Source organism: Sphaeramia orbicularis, unplaced genomic scaffold (assembly GCF_902148855.1).
Source record: "Sphaeramia orbicularis unplaced genomic scaffold, fSphaOr1.1, whole genome shotgun sequence".
Taxonomy (NCBI): Eukaryota; Metazoa; Chordata; class Actinopteri; order Kurtiformes; family Apogonidae; genus Sphaeramia; species Sphaeramia orbicularis.
The window spans coordinates 35928-63341 of NW_021941525.1; the positions used below are offsets into that span (position 1 = coordinate 35928).

Consider the following 27414-nt stretch of genomic DNA (forward strand, 5'->3'; position numbering starts at 1 on the left):
TGTTTTATATATTTGTGTGGATGTAGTTTATATGTTTATTAATATGGATATTTATTTAGTTTATATATATATGTATGTTTTATATATTTGTGTGGATGTAGTTTATACGTTTATTAATATGGATATTTATTTAGTTTATATATATGTATGTTTTATATATTTGTGTGGATGTAGTTTATATGTTTATTAATATGGATATTTATTTAGTTTATATATATGTATGTTTTATATATTTGTGTGGATGTAGTATACAGTATATGTTGATTAGTATGGGTATTTCTGTCGTATATATGTGAACATGGATAATTCAGTAGTATATGGATATGTTTGTTATGTTCATCATATATTTTTATGGACTGGATGGATTTGTGGATTGGGTGTGGGGGGGGGGGGGGGCTTTCTGTCCAGTAGCCGTCGTTTACTTTGCGCATGCGCGTTTAGGAACACTTGGGTGTAAAAAAAAAAAAAAAAAAAATCATGGCCGTTGCGATGCAGACGGAGGATTTTCCTATTTTACCTTCAGGACTGGCGGAGGGTATGTACGGTCCTGTGTCCACACTTCTGCTGCATGTAGTATACATGAAGGCGCTGGTCGTGCGTTCGGTTCCAGTCGGGGGTATTTCATGCGGAAACTAGCATCTGTTAGCAGGTAGCAGGCTAGTGGCGGAGCAGAGGAAGTAGAGCGTCCGGCTGCAGTATGCTAACATAAGCTAGGCTAGGCTAGGCTAGGCTAAGCTAGCTAGCTGCAGCCGTCTGTGTTCCAAGGTCGACGAGAGCACGCTTTGCATCCGATGGTTGTTCACTGTGGCTGTGTTTGGGATTGTGTGTGTACGCCAGTGGAGAATAAAAGGAGAGTGGGGTTAGTGTTAGTGTTGACCATGTGCAGGTGTGTTGGCTCAGAATGAGGCTTTTATTTCTATTCAAAGTGTCTCCCTCGTGTTGCGTTAGTTCAGACAGGAGAGCTATGTAGAAGTCACATCCAGCTTTTTGGAATAGTTAGTAGAAAAACTATTGTATGTATATATATATATATATATATATATATATATATATATATATATATATATATATATGGTAGATCAGTACTTTCCAACCTTTTTTTTTACTCCTGACCCCAGTTTAACATCACAAATTTCTGTCGACCCCAGACATTCAAAACGGACACTTTTTTTTTGTGACTAAAATTAATTTGTTTTTGATCCTGTAATAGTTTTCTGTCCTCTGTTTCAAATCCAGGTTAATGTTAGATGACATTTAGTCTATGTAATGTATATTATTGTGGATGGAGGCAGTAAATCCAGGTGTAGATTACTGCACAAAGGGAGAATTGGATTTTCCTTGGTCAGGATTAGGGATGTAACAATAGGAAAATTTCATATCATGGTTATTATTGTCGCAGTATTGTTGAAATTGTGCTCAAAATGTTCAAAAAGTACTAATACAAACCCTGAAATAATTTAATAAAGTTGAATTTTAAAAAAACAGACAAGCAAATAATAACAGCACAATGTACTTTGTTGGCAGAAACATTCATATATTACTATGTAAACATCAAATATACAAATGTGCATTAAAGGTGACATCTTATGGCCATTGTTTGACCATTTTCTATATCAAGTTTGAGTTGTTTTAGTTTCTTTTCCAGAGATGGATAGATGGATAGATGGATAGATAGATAGATAGATAGATAGATAGATAGATAGATAGATAGATAGATAGAACTAACAGAGGTCTGTCTCTCGCTCTCTCTGTTTTCAAAGTGTGGTAATGAAACATGGTTATCATGATAATTAGAATTTAAACAGAAATACTAACAATGGGGAATTTTACCGCGGTTTATCATTATACCGGTAATTGTTACATCCCTAGTCAGGATCTGTCCAGTCAGTCCAACTGTGATTTACAAGGAGGACAATTAATACTGAAAAACAAGATCTGGAATGATGAATTATGAAAGAGCTGCAGCATCTGAAACTGACCACAATGAACATTTGACACAGAAGCAGAACCACACAGAAACAGAACCACAGTGCTGCAGTTTCAGCTTCATAGTTTGTCATGTCTTTTATGGATTGTGATTGTCTCTGTCAACTCACCATATATTTTTATTAATAAGTTTTTATTTTTATAAATTGCTATAAATTTCAGGTGACCCCATTTGAATTCCAGGCGATCCCAAGGTTGAAAAACACTGCTGCAGATAGTTGAGAAAATGTATAATAATGTGAACAGGGTTCGTACAGGTGCTTGAAATCCCTGAAAAGGCTTCAGTTTCAATGTTGTTTTTTCAAGTTCTGACAAATGCAGATATTTGAGTTTAGTGCTTGAAATTCTAACTGGGTGTTTGTGTGAACCTGGTCCTACAAAAAAGACAGTCAAACCAGATGGAGATGAATGTTCTGAAGCAGGTTTGGAAGAACTTTGGGTTTTTCTTTGAAAAAGAAATATTTACTGAGATAAGAAAGAAACTATTTAACAGGTAAACACATTTTTATATTATTTTACATTATTTTGAATACAAAAATCCACATGTAACATGGTCAAAAGGACACAAAAATTACACTACTATTTTCTGGAATATCTTTTTATTTTCTCACAGGTGCATTTTGGGAATCGAACTAATTATTCAAGGCAGAGTGTTTCACTAAAATGACCGCTGTTGTAAAATCACTAGGGCTGTGGTTCGGCATGAATCTGACGATACGATACAAATCACAATACTAGGATCATGATACGATATATCATGATACCGTTAAAAAGGTTTTTTTTTTTTTTTGGTTTTGTTTCTTTTTTAAAAGATTATACCCTGGAAGAATGGAATTCCAGCAGAAATCTCTACAAATCCTAAACACATTTGTATTTGATCCCAACAGGATCTAATGTTCTATCAGCAAATGTTCAAACTGTGTTCAAACTGAAATTGTGTTTTCCAGACATTCCAGTTTCAGATCCTGTTCAAATGTTCAGATTCTATTAGTTCACAACTAACATCAGAATAGGATTTGAGTTCAATCCAACAAAGGAACGAACATTATTTAATTAAACAGTGTTAAATAATAAATAAAAGAAAATATAAACAAAAAAGAAAAACCGAAAATTAACCTCCACAATATCTGCATTTGAAAAATACCTAAAAATATCGATATAGTACTTTTTAATATCGATACAGTGGTGTGAAATGATATATTGCAGAAAAGTTATTTTCTTACAGCCCAGTAAGTCACTGCTGATTTATTAGTGTGTAAATGTTCAGGTTCTGTATGTAACACCAGTGGACACGATGGGTTCCACACCAAACCTGGAATGAGACTGAGACTGATGAAAACTCACGTGTGGATTAGAAAAACCACTAGGATCCACACACTGAACACAGTGTCTGTATTTAGAGTCTATAGAAGAGCATTTACACACAGGTTTACACATCTAATGCACTGACACCTAGGGAGATTTAATGTCCATATTTGGGTCCTATTTTTGGACCCAGTATTTGATTATAAATTCATTAATTATGGGATGGATCAGAGCAAGAGGATAATTGTTTGTGCATTTCTCTGAGGTCATCATTAGGTCCATCCTGTGGGTAAATATGTCTACATTTACCTTTAATTATTGGGTCTAAACAGATGAAAAGTGACAGATTAGGGCTGTAACAATTACCGGTATAATGATAAACTGCGGTAAAATCTGCAGACAGTTAGTATTACTGTTTAAATTGTAATTGTCATGATAACTGTGTTTGATTACCACACTTTCAGGGGAAAAAACCCTATTCAAAGATCTGCTTTTATGTCAAATATTTGTGTAAAGTTTTAATTTATTACAATTTTAATTTTCTATACCTAATATTTGGAACCAATATTCACTTTTAAAGTCTCTGAAAAGGTTTGTTAAGCATCTGTGTGTTATTTATGCAATAACTTATATACATGTTTCAAATTGGATTTTATATATTTTTTTGTGTTTTTTTTTTTTTGTGTCCTTTTATGTTTTTATAGTAGGTTAAAGTGAAAAAATAACAGACAGATGATCTAGATGAAGTTGTGCTGAAAAAACAGATCCCAAACATGGGTATAGTAAACATTTGTTTCTATAGTATATAAAGGCCAAATCAAAAGGACTGAAAAACAGACAGAATAGACTCAGACCACTAAGGGTTAATATGTGAATGTTTCTGACACAGAAGGGACAGTGGGACTATTATTTTATTTTATTTCTTTTTAAATACAACTTGGTTAAATTTTTTCAGTGTGTGTATTAGTACTTTTTGAACATTTTGAGCACAGTTTCAATAATACTGCGATAATAATGATAATCGTCATAATTATCAGTCACAATAACCGTGATATGAAATGTTCATATGGTTCCATCCCTATGTCAGATACTAAAATAAACCCAGATTCACAGATGCACCAAACTGTGATGTGTTTGATTTATTTGGTTTTAATATGAACTCTGCCAGGTTAGATTTCAAGACAAAGTTACTTACTGAGACATGATATGTTTGGGAAAATAAAACTTAATGTTAAATCTTAAAAAAAAAAAAAAAAAGAAAGAATTTCCCAGGTGTTCTCAGGTCAACTCCATGTAGGGGTTAGGTTACTGTCAGAAAATTCATGTGCATAAGATAGAAATGTGTGCATATTAGTCTATAGTTGTGCAAAAAATAAATATGTGTAAACTCTTGAATGACTTCAGTCGTATGCAGGGCTGTAAGAAGATATCGGTTCTGCAACATATCGCAATATTTAATTTCACAATACTGTATTGATATTAAAAAAAGTACTGTTTGAATATTTTTAGGTATTTATTCAAATGTAGATATTGTGTAGGTTCATTTTTGTTTTTCTTGTTTTTCTTTTTTTTTATATTTTATTTCTTATTTCACACTCTTTTATTCAATAATGTTGGTTCCTTTGTTGGATTGAACTCAAATCCTGTTCTGATGTTAGTTGTGAACTAATAGAATCTGAACATTTGAACAGGATCTGAAACTGGAATGTCTGGAAAACACAATTTCAGTTTGAACACAGTTTGAACATTTGCTGATAGAACATTAGATCCTGTTGGGATCAAATACAAATGTGTTTAGGATTTGTGTAGATTTCTGGGGAATTCAATTCTTCAAGGAAATAATCATTTACAAAAAAAAAATTGCCTTTTTAACAGTATCATGATATATTGTGATATATATTGTATCATGATCCTAGTATTGTGATTTGTAGTGTATCACCACGTTCTTGCTGATACACAGCCCTAGTCGTACATAACATGTATTGTGTGTATTTTGTCAGAATACAAATGAATAAGTTTTGACAACAAGAATTCCACTAGATGTCACTAATTATGCAGACTGCTGCAGCGAGTTTGGTTTCAGGCTGAAGTCACATCTTAAATGTTAAAACCACGCCTTCAGTAGGTGTCAGTGGAAAATGGAGCACTGCCCTGAAAGGTGGGATAATGTGACGGATGAAGAGGAGCAAAAGTTTTTCTGCCTCTTTTTTTTTTTTTTAACATGGGTGATTCATTCTCAGTTCTAGATTATATTCCTCTGGGATTTATGATGGCATTTAATAGTGACATACATTCATGCTTTAATTTTTCATGAGCAGAAATACAGACTTACTACCAAGGACAGGTGGATATGTAAGGACCAGGTCCAAATCCAGGTCCAGATCCAGCGGTACCACATAGACCCATGTCCTGTTCAGTAGTGTCTGTGTTTAAACTCAATAACTGATTGGTTTAATCCATGTATGAATAGGGCTGAGTCAGTACTGTCACATGACACATGGGACAACTGACACAAAGAACATTTAAGGGTCAAAATACTGGACAACTGACACAAAGAACATTTAAGGGTCAAAATACTGGACAACTGGCACAAAGAACATTTAAGGGTCAAAATACTGGACAACTGACACAAAGAACATTTAAGGGTCAAAATACTGGACAACTGACACAAAGAACATTTAAGGGTCAAAATACTGGACAACTGACACAAAGAACATTTAAGAGTTAAAATACTGGACAACTGACACAAAGAACATTTAAGAGTTAAAATACTGGACAACTGACACAAAGAACATTTAAGGGTCAAAATGCTGGACAACTGACACAAAGAACATTTAAGGGTTAAAATACTGGACAACTGACACGAAGAACATTTAAGGGTCAAAGTGCTGGACAACTGACACAAAGCACATTTAAGGGTCAAAATACTGGACAACTGACACAAAGAACATTTAAGGGTTAAAATACTGGACAACTGACACAAAGCACATTTAAGGGTTAAAATACTGGACAACTGACACAAAGCACATTTAAGGGTTAAAATACTGGACAACTGACACAAAGCACATTTAAGGGTTAAAATACTGGACAACTGACACAAAGCACATTTAAGGGTTAAAATACTTAAATTCTTGCTTTGAGACACGGGGACTGAAAATGAACCTGATTTTATTGACTTTATTCAAATGTCTAAATCATGCTGTTCTCATCATAAATGGATCCAAAATGAAACACAGAACTGTAGCTGATGGAAGAACTACAACTGGGACAGAGGGACAGGTGGGAACTGGGACAGGTGGACAATTTGAATAACAATTCTTCCAGGAAATAATCTTAAAAAAAAAGAAAGAAACAAAAAAAATGCTTTTTTTAAAACAGTATCATGATATATCGTGATATATGGTATCGTGATCCTAGTAGGGCTGCACGATTTTGGCAAAAAAAAAATCCCGATTTTTTTCCTCTAAAAACTCGATTTTCGATTTTGATTTTGATTTTTGGGTAAAACTACAAAAGACAACAGAAGTCAGCATGTTGTTTTCGTGAGCAGCCCACAATGCAAGGCACTGCTCTGACCTCAAATCTGTGATGGTATCACGTGATGAACCCCCAGAAGTTTATTTTTTCTTAATTAAATCTTTATTGAATGAAATAGAGTATACAAACAATGTATGCAACAAGAAAATAACATAAGTTTGCCAGGGGGAATACACTATAATACAATGTCCAAATCAGAGCAAATACTTATGTTTTTTACAGCCTTTTTGTTCCAGATTTATCTAACAGCTTTAAATAAAGTTCAACATCTTTCAAAAAATAAATATTTGTTTTTGTGTTACAGAACTTACATTTGTGAATGAAAAATGTAGCAAGTAAGAGGACTAAATTAATTATTTAATTTTTTTTTTATATATATATATGTGTGTGTGTGTGTGTGTGTGTGTTGTTGTTGTTGTTTTTTTTTTTTTTATTTTATTTTTTGTATTTTTTTTTTCCTGGGTATCTGGGCCCACAGAAGTGATACCAATGTAAGTCAGTGACAGGCATCAGTCGTGCGTGCGTGGACCAGGTTAATATAAGTGATCCACATGCGGTTCTATTTAAACTGGGGGATCCGTGCGTGGAATAGACTGACCCAGGACACGCTGGAGGGATTCTATCCTGGAGCGGGTGGATGTGTGTGGGCACAGGGCTGTGTGGGCTCCTCTGCTGAGGCTGATGACCCCGAGACCCGGACCCGGATCGGAAGAAGACAGTACCGTACGGATCCAGGACAACGGAAGATGAGTGATCCGCATGCAGTTCTATTTCAGTTGCGGGATCCGTGCGTGAAGCCACGGCTTACATTGCTATAAGTACTGCGGGCTCATGAACACATTTAAAGTCCGGCCATTGCACGGAGTTCTGTGACAGACCGCTGTCACTGATAGGAGGAGGAGCCTACGGGAGCCCGCAAGCGCACGGCCCGCAGGCACGAGAGAGATGAAATCGATTTTACGATTTCCCTTTTTTAAAAATCGTCCTAATTAAAAAATCCGATTTCGATTTAAAATCGATTAATCGTGCAGCCCTAGATCCTAGTATTGTGATTTGTATGGTATCACCAGATTCAGCCCTAGTTACCACTTGGCGTTAGTGCATGACCCTTTGCAGATGGCTGGGATCCCTCACCCGTCCACAACTCGACCCCTTTGATCCAAATCTGGTCACCTCCGACTCCAAAAGACAGAGGGACTGTGGCTAAACGGCAAACCACTGGCTTCACACTGGCATTTCAGACAGCAGTGGGTGACACGACGGTTCCTTTGTCCTCTAATTCTATGTATTCCATGGCTTCAACCCTTCGTTTAGTGTGGACTTTACACCTGAACTGGAACCAGGCCGCTGATCATTTTATTTTGAACCAGACCCTGTGGAATGCCAGAGTATTTCCCACCCTCTGTACCGTCTACTAACTGTCCTTGTGTCGTACTCATGAGAGAAAAACTACATCCCAGTCTGGCAGAGCTAAAATTAAAGGTCATGTTGCTGTGTCACAACCAAACCAGAGTTAATACCCGACTCAGTGCTGGCTTTAATCACATCTATTGGCTGCATCACCAGATATTTTTGTATTCAGGGTGACTCATCAAGGTAAATTAATTTTCCACATTGTCAGAGCCAAGCATAATGACTCTGGTCCACAGTTAAACCGGGAAACGTGGGTCACATCCAGCCAAAGTTGAACATCAGTGTCATAAGTTAAAGCTTCTCCTGTCATTTATCAAACAGGCTCATTTTTTTAGCTTCAGAACTCTATTTTATGGAACCGTTTACGAAATTTAAGTATCACTTTTAGAAAAAAAGATATAATCAATATAAAATGAAACCTAAAAAGGACTCATATATGTAAATGCACTATTAACTATAATAATAATATTTGTTCACACTCATATGCACTATGAACATTTTGATCCAATATTGATCCCAGTTGTAGTTTTTCCATCAGCTACAGCCCTGTGTTTCATTTCAGATCCATTTATGATGAGAACAGCATGTTTTAGACATTTGAATGACCCTTAAATGTTCTTTGTGTCAGTTGTCCAGTATTTTTCCCTTAAATGTTCTTTGTGTCAGTTGTCCAGTGTTTTTCCCTTAAATGTTCTTTGTGTCAGTTGTCCAGTATTTTTCCCTTAAATGTTCTTTGTGTCAGTTGTCCAGTGTTTTTCCCTTAAATGTTCTTTGTGTCAGTTGTCCAGTGTTTTTCCCTTAAATGTTCTTTGTGTCAGTTGTCCAGTGTTTTTCCCTTAAATGTTCTTTGTGTCAGTTGTCCAGTGTTTTTCCCTTAAATGTTCTTTGTGTCAGTTGTCCAGTGTTTTTCCCTTAAATGTTCTTTGTGTCAGTTGTCCAGTGTTTTTCCCTTAAATGTTCTTTGTGTCAGTTGTCCAGTGTTTTTCCCTTAAATGTTCTTTGTGTCAGTTGTCCAGTGTTTTTCCCTTAAATGTTCTTTGTGTCAGTTGTCCAGTGTTTTTCCCTTAAATGTTCTTTGTGTCAGTTGTCCAGTGTTTTTCCCTTAAATGTTCTTTGTGTCAGTTGTCCAGTGTTTTTCCCTTAAATGTTCTTTGTGTCAGTTGTCCTGTGTGTCATGTGACAGTACTGACTCAGCCCTATTCATACGTGGATTAAACACAGATCAGTTATTGAGTTTAAACACAGACACTACTGAACAGGACATGGGTCCATGTGGTACCGCTGGATCTGGTCCTGGTCCTGGATCTGGTCCATGTTTGTTTATGTCAGACACAGGTGTTTACACATGTGTATATATAGTGTCATTACCTTTCAGGAATAACTGAAATAAAACAGGTCACAGCAAACAGGAGTTCAGACGCTGGGTCAGACTGTGTCATGTTTCCATCAGTAAAATACAACAGAGCTGCTGTTTGATGTGTTCGTACTGAGTATTGGCCTCATGTTCTGGTAGAATTACATCTTCTTCTAGGACATAACCTGATTTGTAGTCTTGTGCTTCTCTCTCTTTCCCTTGCAGTAAATCAGATGATAAAGGAGCACGGTGACCTGTTTTCTGAGGCCCAGTGTAAAGTGTGCAGTGCCGTTCTCATTTCAGAGTCTCAGAAGTTGACTCATTATCAGGTCAGTCTGCTGCTGCCGTTTCCATCCTGTTTGACAGTGGATGCAGAAAAAAGCCTTTCAACAGCAGCTCACAGTTTGGACTGGGATCTGTCTGCAGTTGGACGACACGAACTGAATGAGTCCAATGTTTTCAGGAGCTTCGACTGAACGCAAACCTGACGGGGACACACAAAGTCTGAAGGGCTGTCTGCTTTATTAGGAATAGTAACAGTAATAGAAATAGTGTTAGTAATGGTAACAGTATTAGTAATAGTAATAGTAGTAGTAATAGTAATAGTAACAGTAATAGAAATAATATTAGTGATGGTAATAGTATTAGTAATAGTATTAGTAGTAGTAATAGTAATAGTATTAGTAATAGTAACAGTAATAGAAATAGTATTAGTAATAGTAGTTGTAATAGTATTAGTAATAGTATCAGTAATAGAAATAGTATTAGTAATGGTAACAGTATTAGTAATAGTGACAGTAATAGAAATAGTGTTAGTAATGGTAACAGTATTAGTAGTAGTGGTAGTAATAGTATTAGTAATAGTAACAGTAATAGTAACTGTATTAGTGATGGTAATAGTATTAGTATTAATAATAGTATTAGTAATAGTATTAGTAAGAGTAATAGTATTAGTAATGGTAATACTATTAGTAACAGTAATAGTATTAGTATTAGTAATAGTATTAGTGATAGTAACAGTATCGGTAATAGTATGAATATTAGTATTAGTAATAGTAATAGTATCAGCAGTAGTATTAGTAATAGTAACAGTATCAATAATACTATGAATATAAGTAGTAGTAATAGTATCAGTAATAGTATTTGTAATGGTAATAGTATTAGTATTACTATGAATATTAGTAATAGTAATAGCATCAGTAATAGTAAAATTATTAGTAATAGTAACAGTATCAGTAATGGTATTAGTAATAGTAATAGTATTAGTGATAGTACTAGTAATAGTATTAGTAATTCCACATTCAGTCTGATGTGATCTGCAGTGGGTTGGACCAGTAAAATAAGAACAGAAGAACCTATTAATGATGACAACTGACAATTTATGTCCTTGTTTTAGTGCAAACCCCCCCCCCCCCCCCCCCCCCCCCCCCATTAAATTATGAAAATACTTACTTTTATAAACTATCCAAACAAAACAGATGTGAATGACCTGAAAAAACGGACATTTCTTCAGTAAAATCAGTGTAATTTTCTCAGTCTTCTTCCTCCACTTCTCATTAGTCCATGTGCATTCTGGATCAGATCTCCAAAGACACTAAACACTGAGGAACAGGAAGAAAAGAGTTCAAACTGGACTGAATTTAATACAGACATTTCAGGTTGGACACATTTGTTCAGGTTAGTCACATTTTATTGGTACAGGAGAGTTTGGAAATGGAAAGAGTTTCACAATTTAATGTGATTTTTTGCACTATCACTATTTTTCCCATCAAACCCAGTAGTAAATCTGTGGTCCTTCTTTTGTATGGGTTCTTCTGCTGTTCTTATTGGACTGTAGATCAGGTTGGTCTGGATGTGGAACCCACACTAAAATGAGTTCCACAGCCTGGACTGTGGAATTTATACACTTTGTAAATTCATCCAGGGGTCAGATTGGAACCTTTGGTGAGACGCATTTGGCCCCCAGGACGCATGTTTGAGACCCCTGGTCTACAAGAACCTCATATTTCTTAACATACTTTTACTGATTATCAGAGAAAAGTAGCAAATTGCACCATTTGTGTATTTGTATGATGTGTCAAAAGCACAGTCAGTCGTTTGAAGTGACTCGGACTGATTTCCTGTGTAGCCGTAACGAAGATAATGATGTGAAATGAGTACATGAAAAGTGCGGAACAGGGCGTAATGTTCGCCCGCTGCGGAGTGAATTTTTTCTTCAACGGTGTGTTTGTTTCTAGATGTGATTTGTGTTTATTTAACCCTCCGGTATCCAGGTGTGCCTTTTAGGCACACTTTGCATTTCATTTTAAAAAAACTTCATATTATTTTTCACAATTTAAATAAGGTTAGAATTCAAAAGTTGTTCATTTTTGCATGATCTTTAAAATTCTGTCCACCAACTCAAATGTGCACATTGTAAACAAAAGAAAATGACCAGACTAGCATCTGTCTGCCCAGTGTGCAGAAAACGCACTATTTCTAACATTTGATCTGTATGATTAGGACTGACCTGGATTTACCAAAATAAAATCAAATTAGAGCAGAAAAATAAATCAATATATAATATTTAAGAGTTTGATTTATAGGTGTGCATTTTACGCACACTTGGTGACAAATGCTAGTATTTTTGAACATTTGACCTAGCACCAAAAATAATAATGCAAATTAACCAGTGTTGGAGTTAATCATTGACAAATGCCAGGATGAAAAAATCTAATAATATGTGATCCACTTTTTATGGAGTACATTGAAATTTTTTTTTAATTTTTTGTATTTCTTGCATCCAAAAAAATGATTTGTTTACATTACAAACACGGCATTTAAAGGGTTAAAAATGTGACAATTATTGAGTATTTGGTATTTTTATTTACGGCTCAAGTTGATGAAATAGAAAAAAAGTGTAAAAGAATTAAAAACAAACTGTATGAAATTTTTTTTTTTTACATTATTCCACAAATGTGCTAAAAAGGCACACTTGGTGCTTGGTCAGGGCCTTGGTGGACGGGATACCGGAGGGATAATGTGGTTTCATGTGTGGTTTCATGTGTGGTTTCCAGAGCAAGAAACATGCCAACAAAGTGCGGCGCTATCTTTCCCTCCAAAACGAGAAGGAGCCAGTGTTCAAGAAGTTGAAGTCCCCCTCGTCTGACAATGTGAGTAAAGTAGGTTTGAAGGTTTCCTGTGAAAGTCTGTGCTCATGTAAGCATCAGCTGAAACCCTTTCCCAGTGGACATAATGAAGGTGCATCGGTTGAAGTGGTGGTGGAGCTGCTGTGTCAGCTCTGTGGGGTGGACCAGGCCCAAACACACCCTGGTCCTGTGTCCACTTCCTCTGGTCCACACAAGGGCTGTGTATACACAAGAATCTGGTGGTATGATACAAATCACAATACTAGGATCATGATATGATATATCACGCTATATCATGATACTGTTTAAAAAAGGATTTTTTTAAAAGATTATTTCCCGGAAGAATTGAATTCCAGCAGAAATCTGCACAAATCCTAAACACATTTGTATTTGATCCCAACAGGATCTAATGTTCTATCACCAAATGTTCCAACTGTGTTCAAACTGAAATTGTGTTTTCCAGACATTCCAGTTTCAGATCCTGTTCAAATGTTCAGATTCTATTAGTTCACAACTAACATCAGAACAGGATTTGAGTTCAATCCAAACAAAGGAACCAACATTATTGAATAAAAGAGTGTGAAAGAATAATGAATAAAATAGAAACAAAAAAGAAAAACAAAAAAAACCGACCCTCCACAATATTTGCATTTGAATAAATACCTAAAAATATCGATACAGTACTTTTTAAAATCGATACAGTATTGCGACATGAAATATTGCAGAACCCATATTTTCTTACAGCCCTACTAAACACATTTTTATTTGATCAGAACAAGATCTAATGTCATATCACAAAATGTTTCTAATTCTTCTCATTTCCAAACGAACTCCCATCTGCCTCTCAGACAGTAAAAAGTGCTTTTAGGATGATTCAAATAACCATTATTTAAGAAAACTGTTAAATAATAATAAGATATAAACAAAAAGAAAAACAAAAAACTAAAATGAACCTCCACAATATCTGCATTTGAATAAATACTTAAAAATATCCACAGTACTTTTTAATATCGATACAGTATTGCAACATGAAATATTGTGATATTTTGCAGAACCAGTATTTTCTTACACCCCTAGTGGATATAAAGGTAAGCAAGTGTGACTGTAAGTATCAGGTTGGATTTAGGAGTCTGAACACAGAACACACATACAGGCTGTTGGTGTACATGCATACTTATTTAACAGGACAAATGACAGCTGTCGTAGCCATAAATAATGAATATTCCTTTGTGTTTGTACCAGCAGGACTGTAACAACGGAGACTCAGACCGGGAAAAGGTGTGCCACATGTGCAACATGACCTTCTCCTCTCCTGTCATGGCTGAGTCTCACTATCAGGGCAGAATTCATGCCAAGAACCTGAGACTGAAGACTGTCGGCCTACCCAACACAAGTATGTCATTGTCATTTTATTTTAGTTTGGGAAGTCTGGTTTGGTTTTTTCTGGTTTGGTTTTTTTTGGTTTTTCATAACCTCCAGTTTTTACACTCAAGGAAAAAAGAAACGCACCATTTTCATTTTCTTGATTTCTTCAGAAATATGACAGTTTTTGCAAAATTGCAAACTACAATGAGTTCAGTACTATTCTGAGTCCAAATGAAATAATTGTTTTCCTGGTTCCGGTTGATTGATTTGGATTATCAATCAGAACTGTATTTGTGTATTCACACCCATGTTCGCTCAGGAGTCAAACTCACAGATGAATTGAACCTCTGCTCAATTGTGCACAACCATTCCATATAAAAATTAGGGATGCATGATTTTGGCAAAAAAAAAAAAAAAATCCAGATTTTTTTCCTCTAAAAACTCGATTTTCGATTTCGATTTTTGGGTAAAACTACAAAAGAGAACAGAAGTCAGCATGTGGTTTTCGTGAGCAGCCCACAATGCAAGGCACTGCTCTGACCTTAAATCTGTGATGGTATCATGTGACGAACCCACAGAAGTTTATTTTTTCTTAATTAAATCTTTATTGAATGAAGTAGAATATACAAACAATGTCTACAACAAGAAAATAATACAAGTTTGCCAGGGTGAATACGCTATAATACAATGTCCAAATCAGAGCAAATACTTATGTTTTTTATAGACTTTTTGTTTCCAGATTTATCTAACAGCTTTAAATAAAGTTGAACATCTTTCAAAAAATAAATAATATTTGGTTTTGTGTTACAGAACCTACATTTGTGAATGAAAAATTTAGCAAGTAAGGGGAGTAAATAATTATTTTTTTTTAAAAAGTTAGTTTTTTTTTTTTCTTTTTGGGGTATCTGGCCCACAGCAGTGATACCAGTGTAAGTCAGTGACAGGCATCAGTCGTGCGTGCGTGGACCAGGTTAATATAAGTGATCCCCATGCGGTTCTATTTAAACTGGGGGATCTGTGCGTGGAACAGACCGACCCAGGACACACTGGAGGGATTCTATCTGTGGAGCTGGTGGATGTGTGTGGGCACATGGCTGTGTGGGCTCCTCTGCTGAGGCTGATGACCCTGAGACCCAGACCTGGTTCAGAAGAAGACAGTACCGTACAGATCCGGGACAACGGAAGATGAGTGATCCACATTCAGTTCTGTTTCAGTTGCGGGATACGTGTGTGAAGCCACGGCTTACATTGCTATAAGTACTGTGGGTTCATTAACACATTTAAAGTCCGGTCATTACACGGAGTTCTGTGACAGACCGCTGTCACTGATAGGAGGAGGAGCCTACGGTAGCCCGCAAGCACATGACCCACAGGCACGAGAGAGATGAAATCGATTTTACAATTTCCCTTTTTTAAAAATCGTCCTAATTAAAAAATCCAATTTCGATTTAAAATCGATTAATCGTGCAGCCCTAATAAAAATATACCAAAATGGAGCAAAAACACATTTGTCCACAATGCCACTACTACTGTAACCACAGACAGATGGGGCCACTGGCATGTTTCAGCTGGACGGAGCAGACGGGCCGTAGCCAGGCTGTGTGGACTCCACCACTCTACTGTTGGACGCCTTGCTGAGCGTTACCACACCACCGGCTCCTCCAACCACCGTCCCAGATCTGTGAAGCACTGGAACTTTTTCTCATCACTGAAAGCAACTTGGGACCATCTCTGCAAAGTCCAGCGACGATGTGCATTGTGCCATTGGACTCGAGCACAACGATGTTGTGGAGTCAGCGCTGACCCCCCCCCCCCCCCCCCCCCCCTTACTCATTGAGTTCCACTGGTCTACCCATAGCTGCCTGCATCAAATTCAAATCTTTAATCCTAGCCTACAAATTCTCAGTGGGTCTGCTCCTACCTACTTAGGTGCACTGATAAAAGCTTATGTCGCCCCACGACCACTCCGCTCGTCTGGGGAACGTAGTCTGGTGGTCCCCAGACCTTGTACAAGACAATCCAGGCTCTTTTCATGGGTCGTTCCACGTTGGTGGAACGCTCTACCAAGTGCTACAAGAACAGAGTCATCCCTGCCTATCTTCAAGAAGCTCCTGAAGACCCAGCTCTTCCGAGAGCACCTCCTGTCCTAGCACTTTCAAACATTCCATTTTAAATATTCTAATAAGGTTTTTCCCAGGACAACCACAGATTCTTTCACGATTATCTCTGGACCTGCTGCGGTGGTCCGGCCTCTCTCCTGCCCTCATCATCACCACTCACTTATCCTCAACCGCCTCCATGTGTCTCCCCCTACTCCCCCCTTCTCCCCCACTCCCCCAGTCTCTATCTCTATTGCTCTCTCTTTTTCCCCTTCTCTACTCTCTCTCTTTAACCCCAACTGGTCAAGGCAGACGGCCATCCTCCAGGAGTCTGGGTCTGCTCCAGGTTTCTGCTGTTAAAGGGAAGTTTTTCCTTCCACTGTCACCAGTCACAAGTGTTTGCTCCTGGAGGATTCTGTTGGGTTTCTGTAAATTGACTTAGAGTCTGGTTTTGACCAACTCTATATATAAAATGTCAAGAGATAACTTTTTTTGTGATCTGGCGCTATATAAATAAAATTTGATTGATTGAGTGATTTAATTGGTTTTCCCCTGTAAGTCGCTTTGGAAAAAAGCGTCTGCCAAATGCGTAAACATAAACGCATGGTCTGATACCGTCAGCTCGTAGGCGATTACGAATGGTTCTAGCCAACATTAGCCTGTGATGTGTCCCAGTGGTCTCGGCTGCAGTTCTTGTTGCCGGCTGAAACCTGTCACATAGATGTGACAGCCGATCGGCACGGTCCTGTGCAGCGGTTGTAACAGGCGGTCAACCAGATCTGGGGCGGTGGTTGGAGGAGCCGGTGGTGTGGTAATGCTCAGCAAGGCGTCCAACAGTAGAGTGGTGGAGTCCAAACAGCCTGTCTACGGCCCGTCTGCTCCGTCCAGCTGAAACATGCCGATGGCCCCATCTGTCTGTGGTTGCAGTAGTGGTGTCATTGTGGACAAATGTGTGTTCGCTCCATTTTGTGTCTTTTATAGGGAATGATTGTGCACAACTGAGCAGAGGTCCAGTTCATCTGTGAGTTTGACTCCTGAGCAGACATGGGTGTGAATACACAAATACAGTTCTGACTGATAATCCAAATCAACCAACCAGAACCAGGAAAACAATCATTTCATTTGGACTCAGAATAGAACTGAACTCACTGGAGTTTGACATTTTGCAATAACTGTCATATTTCTGAAAAAATTGAGAAAATGAAAATGGTCCATTTCTTTTTTCCTTGAGCGTATATTATTAAGTGCATTGTCTGTTGACTGTTTTTCTTGGGTGTCAGTGTTTGAAGGTGGTTACTCATTGTGACCAGATTGACAAAAGGCCTGGACTGAAGAACAGTCCCACACTAATATTCTGTCGCACAACCTTAGGCTTTAGTTCCACTGGTCTACAGGTCACATGGTTCCACTGGTCTACAGGTCACATGGTTCCACTGGTCTACAGGTCACATGGTTCCACTGGTCTACAGGTCACATGGTTCCGCTGGTCTATAGGTCACATGGTTCCAATGGTCTACAGGTCACATGGTTCCAGTGGTCTACAGGTCACATGGTTCCGCTGGTCTACAGGTCACATGGTTCCGCTGGTCTACAGGTCACATGGTTCCGCTGGTCTACAGGTAACATGGTTCCGCTGGTCTACAGGTCACATGGTTCCAGTGGTCTACAGGTCACATGGTTCCACTGGTCTACAGGTCACATGGTTCCGCTGGTCTGCAGGTCACATGGTTCCGCTGGTCTACAGGTCACATGGTTCCAGTGGTCTACAGGTAACATGGTTCCACTGGTCTACAGGTCACATGGTTCCGCTGGTCTACAGGTCACATGGTTCCGCTGGTCTACAGGTCACATGGTTCCAGTGGTCTACAGGTCACATGGTTCCGCTGGTCTACAGGTAACATGGTTCCACTGGTCTACAGGTCACATGGTTCCAGTGGTCTACAGGTCACATGGTTCCAGTGGTCTACAGGTCACATGGTTCCAGTGGTCTACAGGTAACATGGTTCCACTGGTCTACAGGTCACATGGTTCCGCTGGTCTACAGGTCACATGGTTCCAGTGGTCTACAGGTCACATGGTTCCAGTGGTCTACAGGTCACATGGTTCCGCTGGTCTACAGGTAACATGGTTCCACTGGTCTACAGGTCACATGGTTCCAGTGGTCTACAGGTCACATGGTTCCAGTGGTCTACAGGTCACATGGTTCCGCTGGTCTACAGGTCACATGGTTCCAGTGGTCTACAGGTCACATGGTTCCGCTGGTCTACAGGTCACATGGTTCCAGTGGTCTACAGGTCACATGGTTCCAGTGGTCTACAGGTCACATGGTTCCGCTGGTCTACAGGTAACATGGTTCCACTGGTCTACAGGTCACATGGTTCCAGTGGTCTACAGGTCACATGGTTCCGCTGGTCTACAGGTAACATGGTTCCACTGGTCTACAGGTCACATGGTTCCGCTGGTCTACAGGTCACATGGTTCTGAATAAAAGTAGTGACACTGGACGTGGGGCCTCATGTACACAGACTTGCGTGGATTTGCTTATATTGGCGTACGCTTATATTCCGCAAAGTCTGTACACACAAAAAAATCCAGATGAATAAAACTGAGTGTACGCCTGAATCCAAGCACACTTCCTTTATTCATCCCAATCAGCTGGAATTGCCTGCATATGTAGGAGTACCTGACTCCTCCACGCCCACATTTAAATATGCAGATTAGCATAAACGGGGTCTGCAGGTGGGATTCCCCTCTCTGCATGATCGCCTCGAGCAGGGGCAAACTGCGCAATCCAAGTTAAAACTGGTTTGTGCAAAGTAGCAGTGGGATTTAAATCCAATCAAAGGTCATGGGAGGGGACACCCTAACCCTAACCCTGACTTGTCCTGTCCTCAGTCACATTTTCAGGCCTAAACCAGTTGAATTAACTTTGACAGGCAGGAACAGCTGCCATGGGTAAAGAAATGAAATTAACATGGTGTTCCTAAATGTTTGGTGTATTTGTAGATCCACTGTGACCTGTATGTTATGATATTGTTAAATCTACACCTCAGTTCGTCTTAAGACATTTCAGGTTGTTTGTGTTATTCACATTTCTAAGGAAACTTTGTAATATTGTCAGTAATGTAATTGTGCTTTTTTCACTGTTCTTATTGTACTGGTTCGGCCCACTTCAGATCATCTTGGGCTGAATGTGGAACCTGAACTAAAAAGGCCGTGTCAGCCCTATGTTCAGCCCTGTTTCCATAAACCTGTTGGCTGTACTGTGTTTAAATGTGTCTGTTAAATGTCTAAACTGTAAAGACAGTAACGTTAGTCTAGTATGATAGTATATATTGAAATTAAGAACCAATTATCGCTAACTTTGCAGCCCCCGCTGAGAAATGACACAGAACAGTGGTAATCGAAGTGTTGGAATAAATAAATAAATACATTTGTCTAATTTCTGGGCTTTAATTTCTGTTGTAAGTCATCTTAAAAAGGTCTTAAGAAGTGTTGAATTTAATCTGTGGAAACCTGTAGGAACCTTGTACTTGAATACATAAATCAGCCGTTTGTAGATGTAACCATAACTGGTTTTTGCAATACACGGGTTACTGAAAACATGTCATATACAGGGTGTCCCAAAAAAATATATGCACACTTAGAATCAGAGGTGTTGAACATGCATCCCGAGGCCCAAATGCGTCCCCCCAAAGGTTCCAATCCAACCGAAAAATTCATGTCAAACTGATTTTAGTGTTGGTTCCACATCCAGACCAATCTGATCTACAGTCCAATAATAACAGCAGAAGAACAGACACAAAAGAACGACTGCAGATTTACTACTGGGTTTGATGTGAGAAAAAATTGTATTTCATTATGTCTGTAAATAATGACAACTACAAATGTTTGTCTTTGTTTTAGTGCAAAAAATCACATGAAATTGTGAAACTCTTTCCATTTCCAAACTCTCCTGTACCAATAAAATGTGACTAACCTGAACAAATGTGTCCAACCTGAAATGTCTGTATTAAATTCAGTCCAGTTGGAACTCTTTTCTTCCTGTTCCTCAGTGTTTAGTGTCTTTGGAGATCTGATCCAGAATGCACATGGACAAGTGAGAAGTGGAGGAAGAAGACTGAGAAAATTACACTGATTTTACTGAAGAAATGTCAGTTTTTTCAGATTATTCACATCTTTTTTGTTTGGATAGTTTATAAAAGTAAGTATTTTCATAATTTAATGGAGTTGGTTTTTTTTGTTTGTTTTTTTGCACTAAAACACAGACATAAATGTGCAGATGTCATTATTTCTGGGTTCTTCTGTTCTTTTCCTGGTTGGGTCCACTGCAGATCAGATCAGGCTGAATGTGGAACCTGAAAGAACAGGAGTTTGAGAACCCTGGGTTAAATAATTGTGGAGTAGGTGTTTATTCAAATTAATTTAATTTTCCAAATGTTACAGAATTTCCAAACATCCTTGTTTGGTGGCTGAATTGAGAGCAGCCATTGAACATGAATGCACACAAATACCAGGAGAACTGTTTGGAGATGTGTGTGATTCCATTGGTTGTGGTTGTCAGCAGAGTCTGGACCAGAGCGAACGTCAGTTTGAGAACAAGAGGAACAGACAAAACAAGAAAAGGATGTTGGGAAGTTCTATTACATTTGGAAAATTAAATGAATTTGAATAAACGCCTACTTTACAATTATTTAAAAAGTGTGTAATTACCTCCACCAGGAACTATTGTGATTGCTTTGCTTTGTGTGTGTGTGTGTTTGTTTGTTTGTTAGCAAGATAACTCTAAAAGTTATGGACAGATTTTCATGAAATTTTCAGGAAATGTTGATGCTGGCACAAGAAAGAAATGATTAAATTTTGGTGGTGATCGGGGGGTGGGGGGAGGTACTGATCTGCCTTGGCGGAGGTCTGCGCTCTCTGAGTGCTTTCTTGTTGCGTATGTGACAGGTGGCGTATTCTGCTGGGGTCTTACCCGCACCTTAAGCTGTCATGAATGAATTGCGTCCTCTTTGTCTTCTCTCCAGCGGTCGCTCCTCAGACAGCCCCACCGGCTCCGCCAAAGAAAACTCCAGCAGATGAATCCAGCGGCGCGCCGGCGGCGGGCAGCGACGACAACAACAACCCGGACCGCTTCTGCTCCATCTGCCAGGCCTCCTTCAACAACCCGCTCATGGCTCAGCAGCACTACGTAGGCAAGAGGCATAGGAAACAGATGAAGAAACGCAAACTGATGGAGACGTACGGCCCGTCCACGTCCCCAGGTCAGAGCTGCGTACCGGCCCGGGCCCGGACGCAATAAACATTATCTGAACGCAGTCAAATGTGTGGACAGCTTGTTGTGAATCTCCCCCTGTGTGTGTTTGTGTGACAGCTGCTACACTCAGAGGATACCCCTGCACCATCTGCAAACTTGAACTCAACTCTGTAGAGCAGTACCAGTCTCACATCAGCGGTGCCAAACATAAGAACCAGTGAGTACCCCACGCATGTGTTTATGATGTTTTTGGGACGTCCCGCCCACATTAATCCAGATGGTTTTGGGATGTCCCGCCCACATTAATGCAGATGTTTTTGGGACGTCCCGCCCACATTAATGCAGATGTTTTTGGGACGTCCCACCCACATTAATGCAGATGTTTTTGGGACGTCCCGCCCACATTAATGCAGATGTTTTTGGGACGTCCCACCCACACTAATGCAGATGTTTTTGGGACGTCCCACCCACACTAATGCAGATGTTTTTGGGACGTCCCGCCCACATTAATGCAGATGTTTTTGGGACGTCCCACCCACATTAATGCAGATGTTTTTGGGACGTCCCGCCCACATTAATGCAGATGTTTTTGGGACGTCCCGCCCACATTAATGCAGATGTTTTTGGGACGTCCCACCCACATTAATGCAGATGTTTTTGGGACGTCCCGCCCACATTAATGCAGATGTTTTTGGGACGTCCCACCCACATTAATGCAGATGTTTTTGGGACGTCCCGCCCACATTAATGCAGATGTTTTTGGGACGTCCCGCCCACATTAATGCAGATGTTTTTGGGACGTCCCACCCACATTAATGCAGATGTTTTTGGGATGTCCCACCCACATTAATGCAGATGTTTTTGGGACGTCCCACCCACACTAATGCAGATGTTTTTGTAACCTGGGACACAGGTATGTCCCACATTATGTCCTGAGGTCACCCTGGTGGACACGGGAAAATGGGGGGGGCATCTGCACTGAAATCTGTGAAATGTGGCTCCATCTTCTCAGTGATCCAAACTCATAAATGCCTATTCCTTCTAAACTGCTCCTTCTCAGATCCATTTATTTGATTTTATTTCTCTGTTGGATTTCTTTCATTCGACTCGATAAATGTCATTGTCTGTTCTGTATCCAATGGTTCAATAAACCAATCATTAAGGAATATGACATGATTTTTTCTTGAAGTATAGAAACTGTATTTAGCTCTTATTGTTATAGACCATATTGAAAGAGAAATTCAGGTTCTCAGGAAAATCGCCGCTTATCAGTTAATTGTTAATCGATTGATAAGGGCAACCAACTAATGATTAATGGATTAATCGATAATTTTCGTCCCTAAGACCTACGCATTTTCAACCTTTCAAGTGTTATTTAACGTCTTTTGGTGGTGTGTCAGTTTAAACCAAACTCTCCGGTTCACATAACCCTAACTGTGACCCTCAGGTCGTGGTATTTGACGCAGTGTGAACAGACACACAGAAGGCTGATCATGCACACAGATAACACACCAATTAAAAGTGGCATGGATATGTATGCGGGTCATGATACCACGTAGATAAAATGCAGACTTTTCTTTATGTTTGGGTGTCACCCACATGTAAACAGCATTTTAGGTTTCAAAAACTGACAGTTTCAAAAACTCTATCTGTCTGGACAGTGAAAGTGGACAGATTGGAAAACAGTGTTCTGTTAATATAAAGAATGCACTTCAACAACTCAAACCAACACTTGAAGTAACTGAAGTTTAGAGCTTAACTTGCTGTTGCAGCTCAATGTCATGACAGATTAAAGCCTGTACATATTTAATCCAGTGTAGATTTGTGTCCCAGCCTTAAACCACTAGATGGAGCTGTAATGCCACCAACACATGTTTAATACTGCTGGTGTTTGACATCCAGGAATAGGGCTGTGTACTGGAGAGAATCTGGAGATACGATACTAATCACAATACTAGGATCATGATACAATATATCATGATACTGTTAAAAAGGCGATTTTTGTATTGATTTTGTTTCTTTTTTTTAAATGATTATTTCCTGGGAGAATTTAATTACACCATGAATCTGCTCAAATACTGAACACATTTGTATTTGATCCCAACAGGATCTAATGTTCTATCACCAAATGTTCCAACTGTGTTCAAACTGAAATTCTGTTTTACAGACATTCCAGTTTCAGATCCTGTTCAAATGTTCAGATTCTATTAGTTCACAACTAACATCAGAACAGGATTTTTGTCCCATCAAAGGATCTCCCATCTGCATCTCAGACGGTAAAATGTGTTTTAGGATGATTCAAATAACCATTATTGAATAAAACAGTGTTAAATAATAATAAATAAGATAGAAACAATAAAGAAAAACAAAAAACAAAAATGAATCTCCACAATATCTGCATTTGAATAAATACCTCAAAATATCTATACAGTACTTTTTACTATCGATACAGTATTGTGAAATGAAATATCGCGATATATTGCAGAACCGATATTTTCTTACAGCCTTATCCAGGAACACCGTCATGTTGTCATCCTGCACTTTTTACCTCTGTGGTTTGTTTCAAGTGTTCCATCACATGGTGTTTTATAGATGATGAAACTGTTTCAGAATTTTAAAGTCTGACATGGACGATTTCTGAAGATCTAAATACAACAATGAAATTAAATAGTCATGTTTTCATAATGTTTCAGTTAAATTTCATTATTATTATATTAGCACAGGGGGTGTTTTCACAAAGTTAGTGTTTGATCGACAAATTGGAAATGTACTCAGACAGGCTGAGTTCATCCTCTTCTCTCCTCCCGCCTGTTTCGTCCTCTGCTTCACGTCCACCTTGACGTCACCTGATCATGCAGAGGGAATCCCACCTGCAGACCCTGTTTACACTGATTTGCATATTTAAATGTGGGCGTGGAGAGGGAGGAGTCAGGTACTCAAACATATGCGGTCAGTTCCACGCTGATTGGGACTCACAAAGGAAGTGTGTTTGGAATCTGGCGTACATTCAGTTTTATTCTTTTACATTTTTTTTGCGCGTAGGGAGTTTTCTGGATGTAAGCGTATGCCAGGTTTCAGAATGAAATCCACACAAGTCTGTGATCATCAGGCCCCAGGTCTGTTAGCTTCGCTGATGTAGTATTACGTATGCACTGTCTGAGGATCAGCTGATGTCAGTCTAATACTGGTGTGTTCTACTCCTCAGAAGTACTTAGGGATGGAACCATATGAACATTTCATATCACGGTTATTGTGACCAAAATGATCACAATTATCATTATTATCGTGGTATTAATGAAATTGTGCTCAAAATGTTAAAAAAAAAACCAGTTACGAACACACTGAAATAATTAAACCAAGTTGTAGTTTGAAAAAAACAAAAAACAAATGAAATAATAGGCATAATGTACTTTCTTTTGGTAAAAACATTCAAATATTAATGTGTAAACATCAAACATACACATGTGCATTAAAGATGGAACATTATGGACACTGTTTGACCATTTCCCGATCAAGTTTGAGTTGTTAGAGCTGCAACTGATTAATCGACTCAAAGTGATCCCAAAAAAAATCATCCAACCACAGTTCTCCTGAATCTTCAGCTTTGTTTCCTTCATTTCTCTGCTGTTAAACATTGGTTCCACTGTTGTGTTTCACACAGACGCTTATTGTGACGCACAAAGAAGCTTCAATTCAGGAAAACTGCAATAGGATATTTCCCTTCAATCAATTCGAGTCGATTAATCAAATTGTGAATTTTTGCATTCGCTTCAAACACCTAATGGATTAATCGGTTGCAGCTGTAGTTGCGTTAGTTTCTTTTTCATAGACAGATAGATGATAGAAGGAAACATGTCAGATCAATTAAAAAAGTTAACAAAATGAGGAAAAAGTGGACAAAAATGGATAAACATATGCATCAAAATAAGTGAAGACAAAAAAAATTGTTACAGTCCTAGGTCTATACAGACTGAACCCATGTGGTTTGGACAGTATTACCTTTAGAACCCTTTAGGGATGGAACCATTACCGTTATAACGATAAACGGCCGTAAAATACAGACGGTTAGTATTACCATTTAAATTCTAATTCTCATGATAACTGTGTTTGATTACCATGTTTTTTCGGAGAAAACACCGATGTAAAGATCTGCTTTAATGTCAAATATTTGAGTATAGTTTGAATTTATTACAATTTTAATTTTCTATACCTAATATTTGAACCAATATTCACTTTTAAAGTCTGTGAAAAGGTTCGTTAAACATCTGTGTGTTATTTATGCAATAAATTATATACATTTTTCAAATTGAATTTTTTTTTTGTGTGTTTTTGTCCTTTTGTGTTTTTATAGTAGGTTAAAGTGAAAAAATAACAGACAGATGATCTAGATGAAGTTGTGCTGAAAAAACAGATCCAAACATGGGTATAGTAAACATTTGTTTCTATAGTATATAAAGGCCAAATCAAAAGGACTGAAAAACAGACAGAATAGACTCAGACCACTAAGGGTTAATATTGGAATGGTTCTGACACAGAAGGACATTGGGACTATTTCTTTCTGATTATTTTATTTATTTATTTATTTTTCCAAAATACAACTTGGTTCAGTTCTTTCAGTGTGTATCAGTACTTTTTGAACATTTTGAGCACGATTTCAACAATACTGTGATAATAATGAGAACCGTGATAATTTTGGTCCCAATAACCGTGATACGAAGTTTTCATATGGTTCCATCCCTAATCCACAAAGATGGACGTCATGTATGAAAGGGTTAAATTTTTGATTTCTTTTCAGGGTGAAGAAGTCGGGTGTGAAACCTGCCGAGGGTGAAAAGGTGGAGGAGCAGCCGCCACACAGCGACGACAACCAGTGCTCAGGCGGAGAAACCGAATACACGGCTGCGGACGATTACTACGGCAAAGAGGACGAGCAGTACGGCCCCGAGGACACCCAGTACTCTGAGGAGTACCAGTAAGACCCGAGGCAGGACCGGGACCGGGACTGGGGAGGGACTGCAGAGCCACAGACTGAACAGCCCCTTTAGCAGATTCACCAAACATCCACATGGACCTCCAGCTCCTGCAGCAGTCTCTGAATTCTTCAGATTTTTGGTTCCCTTGTAAAACCCAGTCGTCATCATCCTCATCCTCATCATCATCATCATCATCATCATCATCAGCAGCAGCAGCAGCAGGTGTGAACCTCCAGAGCGCAGTGGTTCAGTGAGCTCCGACGTGGGTTTCTTCAGTTTGGACTCCTGACTAAAACGCTTCAAGAATGTGTCATTTTTGTTCAGTTCCCTCCTCTGATGAAAAACAACGTAATGTAGGAATAGAAGAAGTGATAAAACTGTTACACCCGTCAAAATGTGAGCAGCTGTCTGTCATCTGTGTTTGCAGAAACGCCACCCCCCCCCCCCCCACACACACACACACACACTCCACATGAGTATATTGCCGCGTTTCCACTACGTGGTATTGACTCGACGCATCCTTTTTGTGTTTCCATTACGAAAAAAGACCTAGAATCTGGTACCTGGTCCTGGTTTTATTGAATCTGGTACCTGGTCCTAGTTTTATTGAATCTGGTACCTGGTCCTAGTTTTATTGAATCTGGTACCTGGTCCTGGTTTTATTGAATCTGGTACCTGGTCCTAGTTTTATTGAATCTGGTACCTGGTACTAGTTTTTTGGAATCTGGTACCTGGTCCTAGTTTTCTGGTATCTGGTCCTGGTTTTATTGAATCTGGTACCTGGTCCTGGTTTTATTGAATCTGGTACCTGGTCCTAGTTTTATTGAATCTGGTACCTGGTCCTAGTTTTATTGAATCTGGTACCTGGTCCTAGTTTTATTGAATCTGGTACCTGGTACTAGTTTTTTGGAATCTGGTACCTGGTCCTAGTTTTCTGGTATCTGGTCCTGGTTTTATTGAATCTGGTACCTGGTCCTGGTTTTATTGAATCTGGTAC

At 38.7% G+C, this 27414-nt stretch overlaps 1 protein-coding gene across 3 annotated transcripts; it reads left to right on the forward strand.

Moving 5' to 3' along the window:
• Positions 1 to 457: 457 nt before the first annotated feature.
• Positions 458 to 26817, forward strand: znf346 (zinc finger protein 346). Of its 3 annotated transcripts, none has more exons than XM_030129732.1 (7): positions 458 to 535; positions 9821 to 9924; positions 12652 to 12747; positions 13966 to 14116; positions 21215 to 21451; positions 21562 to 21661; positions 26240 to 26817. In XM_030129732.1, exons 1-7 carry the CDS (start codon positions 478 to 480, stop codon positions 26418 to 26420), a joined length of 927 nt encoding a protein of 308 aa, XP_029985592.1. In that variant the 5' UTR covers positions 458 to 477; the 3' UTR covers positions 26421 to 26817. The 3 variants fall into 3 exon arrangements, with proteins under 3 accessions (XP_029985592.1, XP_029985594.1, XP_029985593.1); XM_030129734.1 differs by having other exon boundaries at positions 21218 to 21451; XM_030129733.1 differs by having other exon boundaries at positions 13969 to 14116.
• Positions 26818 to 27414: the final 597 nt, after the last annotated feature.